This window comes from Drosophila suzukii, chromosome 3 (genome assembly GCF_043229965.1).
Source record: "Drosophila suzukii chromosome 3, CBGP_Dsuzu_IsoJpt1.0, whole genome shotgun sequence".
Taxonomy (NCBI): Eukaryota; Metazoa; Arthropoda; class Insecta; order Diptera; family Drosophilidae; genus Drosophila; species Drosophila suzukii.
Genome location: NC_092082.1, coordinates 4,833,256 through 4,842,151, shown reverse-complemented (window position 1 = coordinate 4,842,151; position 8,896 = coordinate 4,833,256). Strand labels below are relative to the sequence as shown.

The 8,896-nt window shown below is 49.2% G+C and overlaps 1 protein-coding gene across 3 annotated transcripts; it reads right to left on the bottom strand.

The window, feature by feature from the left end:
* Positions 1 to 159: 159 nt before the first annotated feature.
* Positions 160 to 8,697, bottom strand: velo (sentrin-specific protease 6 veloren). Of its 3 annotated transcripts, none has more exons than XM_036816497.3 (9): positions 8,107 to 8,697; positions 7,297 to 7,387; positions 6,521 to 7,240; positions 3,999 to 6,446; positions 3,823 to 3,934; positions 2,748 to 2,866; positions 2,444 to 2,660; positions 760 to 2,234; positions 160 to 701 (listed from the first exon to the last, which is right to left on the bottom strand). In XM_036816497.3, exons 2-9 carry the CDS (start codon positions 7,375 to 7,377, stop codon positions 390 to 392), a joined length of 5,484 nt encoding a protein of 1,827 aa, XP_036672392.2. In that variant the 5' UTR covers positions 7,378 to 7,387; positions 8,107 to 8,697; the 3' UTR covers positions 160 to 389. The 3 variants fall into 3 exon arrangements, with proteins under 3 accessions (XP_036672392.2, XP_036672393.2, XP_036672394.2); XM_036816498.3 differs by having other exon boundaries at positions 7,327 to 7,387; XM_036816499.3 differs by lacking the exons at positions 3,823 to 3,934; positions 3,999 to 6,446; positions 6,521 to 7,240; positions 7,297 to 7,387; positions 8,107 to 8,697 and adding an exon at positions 2,973 to 3,134.
* Between the last annotated feature and the right edge of the window lie 199 nt (positions 8,698 to 8,896).

Sequence of the window (8,896 nt, the reverse complement as noted above, 5' to 3'; positions counted from 1 at the left end):
TATTTAAAAATAATAATTATCATTAAAATAAAATAAAAACAAATAATACTAGTCAATAATCTTTAAATGACTTTAAAATTTAGAACACAAATTCAAAACGTGACTTTGCTTAATCAGCAAATCGACTACATCCATCAATACCTTAAGAACCCTCGACAGTTTCTTGTATTTCATACATAGTATTGTAGTCTTTATTTTAACGTATAGTTTAGCGTAGTAGTTTCATTAGGTTTTAGGGGCAAATGTTTAGATACTTAGAATTAATAACCAATGTAAATGTAATGACGTATTTACAGGTGGTGCCGCAGCTGTGGCAGCTGGAGCAGCGCAGGCAGGTGGGGCGTATGCGCATCCGTGTCGCGAGCTCGCAGGGCGAGGATCTGCTGGTGCTACGGCTCGATCTTGCGAATCTTCAGGCCTCCGCTGGGGCCACGTGGCGCTAGGTGGGCGACTCCGGGAGAAACGGCCGCCGGTCCGGTCGCCGTGCTCACCAGCTGGGGCATCAGAATGCCCCCATTGCTGCTGGCCTCGCCGTTGCCATTGCTGGGACTCGATATGGCTCCATTTTGCAGGCGGCGTTTCAACACGTATCTCTTGCCCGTCGTGGTCACAGTGGCCACAGCGGCGGTTTTTCCTGCCTGCGCTGGCTCCTCGTTGACGGGATCCACCTCCATGTCGGTGCCGGTATTGTTATCATCATGCTGGAATAAATAATACAATTAGTGGCCATTATATATCAATTGTGAGTTAAAAACTCACCAGTTCACTGTTGGGGTCATCGTCGTCATGGCCCTCCTCCTCCTCGAACTCAGCACTCTCCGTGTCCTCAGGGTACTCCACCAACTGCCCGTTCAGCGTGGGGAATTCAATCACTGGCAGAATATGCCTTTGCTGTTGGTTGCCCTCGTCCATTAGCTGCTGGATTAGATTGGCGATATCCTCGCGCTTTTTCGTCACGGTGAGGAAATCGAACCAATTGGTCAGCTGCTTAATGGGTAGCCTGTAGTCTCTGATGGGCTCACTGAAGAACTGCTCCACATACTGTAGTAAATACAGGCCGCAGTCGGTGAAGTTGTTCTGCTGCGGCACCTTGACGCAGTGGCCCGGCATGTTGTCCTTGTTGAAGACGTGCGCCTGCGCATCCGGCTTCTTCACCCGGTACTCGCAGGTGAGATAGTCTCGCAATGTGGCCACCACGCGACTTCGCGAAGCGCCTGCCAGGGAATCAAAGATGAGGATCAGGGGCTGCTTAACGGCTGGAACGTCATCGGAGGCAATGTTCCTTGCTGGGCCGCTGGGTGTGGGCTGCGAATTGGAATTCGATTGACTGGGGGTGCTGGTGGTCGTGGAGGTGGGTGTGGGCGTGGGCGTGGCCGCTGGTTCCTTGGCGGAGTTGGAGTTTTCGCTATCCTCCGAGGCCATGTCGCTGTCATCGCCCTCCGCCTCATCCCTTTCGCTCTCGTCGTCTGCTATCCGGCAAACGTTATCCGCTGTCAGCGCGGCTGGAAGTTGTCCGCCCTCTCCCCTCTTTGTCAGCGGGGTGATGGTGGTGTTGCCAATTTGCAGCGCCACCTTCTTGCCCCTGGCCCGCTTCAAGTGCTGCGGTTCCACTGGCTGATTCGTGTCGAACGTCACGGGACCTTTCAAGTTGGGGAAGCAGATGATGGCCAGGAACCAATGCGACTGCTCGTTGATGGGCACTATAATAAAGTCCTTATCGAATATGTCCACCACCTTGGTCCATTTCTGCACCCTGGCGTGGCGTTTCTGTGCTGCCGTCTGCTTCATGTCCGCTGGGCGCGTTAGCGTTGTCAGCCGCTTGTAGAAAAAGGTGCTGAATATGTGCGTGCGTTCGCGTTGCGGTTCCGGAATCAGTGTGTTCCTTAGCCAGAGCAGGTAGAAGTCAATGATGATGTCGTTGAGGTAGGACTCCTTGGTTAGGCACACATAGTCCTCCATGCGGATGCACAGGCTGCCGGTTCCCTTCGGCGGATACATCAGCAGGCTGACCTGCTCGTCTGCTCTCAGTTGGCGCGGCGGCGGCTGGGAGCTCTTGTCCTGCGTCTTGCGATCGGAGTCTGCGATCCTCTCGAGAATCTCTGCGGCATCGGTAGAGGATATCTCGTCTACGCAGCTAAACATGGACTTGATAATGCCGCGGGCAGACATGGTAACGCTGTCGAAGAGCAGGATTAATCGTCGAGTGTGGAAGCTGTGCGTCTTGAAGCCCATTTCTGGAATTGAAGGATATGATATACACCAGTTAGTAAGGTCCTATGTTAATGGTATTTAGAGAAAATATATATAAAACACAACAAGAATAGTTTCTTAGGATACTAAGAACTGTAAAAACATATTCTTCGGTCTGAGACCCTGACAAAATAAAGCAAGGAAAGGACTGGGGATTTCCCATAGCTTGGGATCAAAGGTTATGTTGACTTACGTTCGTGGGGCTGATCGTCGGGCAGCTTCAACTGGTTCTTAACGTATTCGGCGCAGGTCTTGAGGAGATATAGCGTGACCAGCGGCTGGGCGGGCTCCACGTTGCCGAAATGGGCTATGACCTTGATCACCTCCTGCTTGTGAATGTGTAGCACGAACTTCTCGTCCTTGTCCTGCAGGACGCCCGAGATGCGGACACCCTTCGACGTAAAGCACACCTGGTGGAAGGCCAAATTGCGATTAGAAAAATGTATTATACACATTTCGAGGGGCGGGGAGGAGTCAAAGGGGCGACGCCTTCTTACCGGCTCCGTAATCTCGAATCTGTAGGGCACCAGGCGCACGCAGCTGCATCTCAGGGACACCGAAAACTGCTCCGTTTCGGCGATATCCGACAGATCCGTAACATCGCCACGGGTAAAATCTGCAAGGGTAAGAAATCAGTAGATGTTGTAATTATACCATTTTCCTCGTGGTTGCCAGTCACATTTTTTATTCACTCGATATTTTTCCATCTCCCCACCGCTTACCTTCATCGTTCATCGTCGCTAGTATATTGCAGCTAGTCTGTGTCACTTAAATTGCTTATTAAAAACGATTAAAACCTCGCGAATCTGGGAAAAATTGCAAATGAATGTGGAAAACTATGTGTTTTCACGCATTCGCTTTGCGTTTCTTCTTCTTTTTGGACAGACCGTAAAAATGGCGTGCTCTGGCTGGCTGCGGCGCCCTCTGGCGGATTAGCACTGCGGCGCTTGGCCAACGGCATTGCCAACACGAAATTCTTGCACACACAACATTGCTATACAGCAGTGTTGCTACAAGCTAGTAAGTAGCCAAATCTGGCGCGAAAACAAACAGGCAGTGAAAATAGCTAAGTGCAAATTAAATATTTGAAATTTGAATTTCAACTAAAGCTTGTTCTAATTAAAAAAGGTAATTCAAAAAGATAAGTCTCTTATATTGTGCGAATAAAAATATCTGATATTATCAATCCGCAGATACCTTACGTATACATCATTTAAGGGACATACGTATATGCCGATAATACTAAATTCTATGAAGTATAAGATCAAAAATGTAATTAATTAAAATATTTAAAAAAAAGACTTTTTTTATTAAAAAAAATTTGATAAGCACCTACATTAACAGTGAATTATTTTATATTTCGTTTTTCATATTTTTAAATGCTTTTTAAATAAAAATATGGACTGCTATTAATAAAATACCCTAAGAATTCACCAAAAATATATAAATAGCTTGGCTACCTATAGAACTGGAAGATTTCAGAAGCAAAAACTTCTGATTTGGGATACATATAGACATGAGATAATCAAATAAAATCCCATAATATATCGCAACGTTATAATTAGATCTTACCTTTATATAAAGGTTCCTCATCGATGTCCGGTAAATTTGGCTCGCAGGCGAAAGCAGCGGAAAGTTCATGAAGATTGCCGTTGGAGTTCAATTTTGAATTGTTTGTGGGTTGCTGTAAAAATAGTATAGTATTTATTATGGCTAGAAAACAACAGCAAAGATAATGTGGAACTTACATTTCCAGTTTCCGAGTTGCCCTCGCCCTCATCAGCTTCATCTTCACTGCTCAGCAGCACCACGGGATCCACTTCGGCCACCCGCCTGCCACCGCGGGCCCTTCCGCCCCTCATGGCCATGGGACCTCTACCCCGTGCTCCCACTCCAACTCCCGACGAGTAGGCCACTCCGGCCAACTGCTTGCTAAATCGAGCTGCTGCCAATTCTCGTTTCTTCTCTGCCGCCGTCGTTGCTGCCGTCACAGCCTCGTTGGAGGACGTCGAAGCTGGCGAAGATGCAGCACTGTTCTTGGGCATGTAGGATTTGCGCTTGGGTGGCTCCGGGAAGACTCGTTTGCACCGCTCGCAGCGTGCGTGATCCACTCCAGTGAAGCCGCACAGCTGGCAGACGGCCAGAAAGCCATCGATCAGCTTCCTGCCCTCCGAGGGAGCAGATCCAGTAGAGCCGGCCGATGAGACTGCTCCAACTGAAGTGTTTCCACTGGCCGAACTGGCCGCTTCGCGTTTCGCCTGCTCGGCAGCGGCACTTGCTTGGGCGTAGGCCGGCGAGGGACTTGGGGTGGCAGGATTGGGATTGGCAGCTGCTCCAGCGACCGGTGCTGGATTCTCCTGCGAGCGGTTCATCTGAAGACTCTCCTCCGCCCGAGAAATCAATTCGCTAGCAGATTCATGCACAGTGAAGCCCACGGTGACCACAAAGTCCACATTGGCACCGCGATGCTCGACGCACTGGATGGTTGTGTTGTGGTCAAATGGCACGCCCACTTGCTCTAGGAGATCCTGCACTGTGCAGGATTCACGTGGAAGCGTAAATGTGATCAGACGCTGCTCTCCGCTGGCCAGAATCACCAACATCTTGGCACTATTTTTGTCGCGCTCGGCTATTTCCTGGCCGGCTCGGTTGTTCAGTACATGTTGCGAGTGAATCTCGTAGTTGTTGTGCGATGTCTTCATCACGGATGATCCTTGGGTAACGGCTGCAGGCGTAGGAAGTGGAGCCACGACGGCCGCTGGAATTGCCCTTTGCGGCTGCATGATCCTGGTGCCGGGGGGCAAGGCCCCGGTAGGTTGAGAGGGTGTTATCTTGGCCGTAGGTCGAACGAGGGTTCCAGGAGTTGTGGGCCTTATGGGTGCCAGGCCGGGATTTGGTGCCGAAACAGGAGCTGGCGAGGCCGACAGCGTTTGCCTCTTCTTGTACTCCGCCAAAGTCATGCTGGCTCCACTGGCTGGACGGATTCCTTGTGCTTGACTCTGCACCACTTGCTGTTGCTGCTGCTGCTGTTGGTTCTCCTCCTCTTGCGAGGCAGTGCCTCCAGGATAGTATGTGGTTAGCGTGGTGCCCGTTCCTATCTGCATGGGTTGCATTTGGTTTTGGGCCACCGGCTGTGTAGCTGGCGGGGGTTTCTGTTGCTCCTTTTTCAGCACCGCGGCCTGAATCCTCTCCTCCAAATCCATGCCTATGTTACTCGACTGAACCACTCCACCGGCGGGTGCAGGAGCAGGAGCCGGAACTGGTGCCGTCACGGCTGAAGTCAGGGTCACGGGTGCCCTATAGCGAATCGGACCATGCCGCATCATTAGCATGTGCTGGTGCTGCTGGGGTTGCTGCTGCTGTTGCGGCTGCTGCTGGGGACTTCCGTCGGTGACCATGTGTGTGCGATAGATGTGACGCGGCTGCTGCTGCAACTGCTGCTGTTGTGGCTGCTGCTGCGGCTGACCGAGATTCGTGCTGATGGTGATGTGTTTCATTTGGGCTGGAGTCACTATTTGCATGGTCTGACCGTCGCCGCTGGCGCTGGTCTGAACCACTAATTGAGCTCGAGTAGGTCGCACGCCGGCAGGGCGCATATTCCTAACCAGTCCGCCGGGCACTGAACCCCCCACAGCTCCTCCTCGCGGCCGAACTTGCCTTACAATTGTTGTGGGCGTGAGTGTGGGCCTGGTCGTAATTAGCGTTCCTGGTCGGGCCAAAACCGCTCCACCTCGAGCGGTTTTTCTGAAGGAAGTCCTCACAAGCTGCGTGCCTCCAGTGGCAGTGGTGGTTACTAGCTGCGGCTGCTGTTGAGCCACTAACTGTGGCTGCTGCTGCTGCTGAGGCGCCTGTGGCTGTTGCTGCTGCTGCGGCTGTACCTTTTGCACCTGCAGCTGCTGGTAGACAACGTTTTGTGTTTGCTGGGGAACCACACGAGCCTGGACCAAATGGGCTGTCTGGGCCGTGGCCTGCAACTGCATCTGCTGTTGCTGCTGGACTTGTTGCTGCTGAACTTGCTGCTGCTGAACGTGCTGCTGGATGACGTGCTGTTGCTGCTGCTGTTGCGGCGAAGTGGCATAAACGACGCGATTGTTGTACGGATGGATGGCTGCCTGGCGCATAATCAGCTCCTGATGCTGCGGACCTTGGATCAACACAGGCTGCTGCTGAACAATCACGTGTGTGTTGTTGAGCATCTAAGAGGAAGAAAAATGTGTGATTTTGTTAGAATGTGATGGGAAAAACAAGTATATAGTGATCTGTAACTTACCCCCAAAGGTCTTTGTGGCGGCTGGGTGGTGGTCATGCGGTAGACGATTTGCTGGTGCTGTTGTGGTTGCTGCTGGGCTGGCGATGTCTGCAGCTGCAGCGTTTGCGGCTGTTGCGCTTGCTGTTGATGTTGCTGCTGCTGGGGGCTCTGAAGCAATTGGGGCTGCCCCTGGGGTGAAGCCTGCACTTGGTAGGTGGCGGCATGTTGCTGATACTGTTGCTGCTGCTGCTGTTGTTGCTGCAGCACTTGCTGCTGCTTTTTCTGTTGCTGCATGTGCTGTACGATGGCATTTGGTTGCAGAACCTGCTCAGAGGTGTAGTAAATCTGCTGTGTGTGCTGAATGGCGGGTTGCTGCTGCTGGTGCTGGACATATTGTTGCTGCTGCTGCTGTTGTTGCTCCAGATGCAATTGCTGCTGCTGTTGTTGCTGGGCATCCTGTTGCTGCTGCTGATAGTGAACCTGCTGCACTTGATGCTGCTGGTGGTGCATCACAACTTGTTGTTGCTGCTGCTGCTGTTGTTGTTGCTGCTGCTGCTGCTGCTGCTGCTGCTGTTGCTGGTGTTGCTGCTGCTGCTGGGCGAGATCGTCGCCTCCGATTATGTGGTATGTGGGAGCAGCCGACTGCTGGGGCTGCTGATATTGCGCAGGAGCTGCCGTTTGGTAGACCACTTGCTGCTGCTCGTTGAACACCAACTGCTGGTCATCCTGAAGCACCAAGGACTGAAAGGAAAAGGGGATTAGCCGGGCGTTTAGCAGGATTTTTTGATACTACTCACCCCAACCTCATCTTGGGGCACTTGCACTACCTGCAAATCCGAGTAGACGGGCTCCTCCAGGGGCACTATGTACTGCTCCATTTTCAGGCAACTAAAGAGGGAGAAAAATTATTAGTAATTTATTTTAAATATGCATTTTATAATAAAAAAAATATGTTCCTGTATTACCACTTTTTGAATCCCATAAGATAATAAACAAATTATAAAACCACTTTAAACTAATATTGTGAACAAATTACATATTATTTTTTAAGCATTTATAAAATTTGTTTCCTAAACTAATTTAAAAAATATAAAAAAAATCTATTTACAAAAATATAATAAAACAGTACGTTTTAAAACACTATTTAGCATTAAACACTATAAACTAATTTGATGTGCCAATTACAGGTTATATTCTGCGTCTCAGTGTGACCCTTACTAAATTCCTTAACATGTACAAGATCAATTAAAGAACAATAACATGGCTTTATGTGGGTTAAATCACTAAACAAATGTAAAAACATTACTTGACACGTATTTATCCCATTTAAAACCCATTAAACAAGACTAATTTTGTGCTCTTTTTGCAGGCGTCTCACTTTAGAGACATTTTTGCAGACCTCAAACACACATAAGAAAAAACCATTTAGTTAGCTAAAGATGCAGCCATTCTGAGCAGAAAACTGAAGTTTAAGCAGTTGCCCTATGAATAAACAAATTACTGGTAAATTTCGATGCATATTTAACCTTTTTTAGGCAAATTTATTATACAATTAGTGGGCATTTCTGGTGCCTCATTTTTTTTTGGTCATTTCCACACACACACACCTCCTTCGACTTTCCAAAAATGGCACCTTTTTGGCGCCGCTCGCTGTGCTAGCACACGGAAACTATTATTCGCCGATTAAATCATATTTGCGCTGGCTTTTCACAATATTCACACGTTAATTACTCGCGTTTTTGCTTGAAAATCCAGGCTTTCTTTCTTGCAATAAAAATGGCGTTCACAATGCAGGGCAGCATTTGGTGGATTTCTTGCATCTGGCAATGCCCGCTCGGGCAGCGCCACCTGGCGGCTTCGACAGCTGTTTACAAACATTTTGCAGCGTTGCTTTGGGCCGCTGGTTTATCGATGTCTGCCTTGTGCCGTCCTCTTCGCCTAATATTTAGAGGTCCCTCTGTTTGGCATGTAGCCCGTTTAAGGGGACCACTAAACAATCGGGCCACTGGAGTTGGCTTAAACTCTTCAGATTTTCGCATTGAACGCGCTTTTCGACCGTTTGCCATTAGTTTGGCCCACATGATGGAGTTACTTGGCGAAAGTCGGGTGATAACGTTTTTTTACGCTCGTTGATACCGCGGTTTTGAGCACTGTGTGTTTTGTTGTTTGCTGCGCGCTCTGGCGAATTGGGCGAAGAAGAAGAAGCGAGGCAACAACAACAGCGGGAGGAGGAGATGGGAGAACGGCGATAGGCGGGAAAACGATAGGCTTGAAAATTTTGGGTGGAAATAATCAAGAGTTTTGGAAAATTCTTTTTAAAACTTCTGTAAGTATACAACACTATTTCTGAAAGTATCAATACGTGTCAAAATAATTTATTGTTTTTAATCACAAAAT

Excerpts from the sequence above, each read along its gene's own strand:
- velo (XM_036816497.3), bottom strand. The coding sequence starts at position 7,377 with ATGGAGCAGTACATAGTGCCCCTGGAGGAGCCCGTCTACTCGGATTTG. Across the intron at positions 2,867-3,822 it reads TGAGGAACCTTTATATAAAG|ATTTTACCCGTGGCGATGTT; the intron begins GTAAGATCTAAT and ends TTACCCTTGCAG. Across the intron at positions 2,235-2,443 it reads CGACGATCAGCCCCACGAAC|AAATGGGCTTCAAGACGCAC; the intron begins GTAAGTCAACAT and ends CTTCAATTCCAG.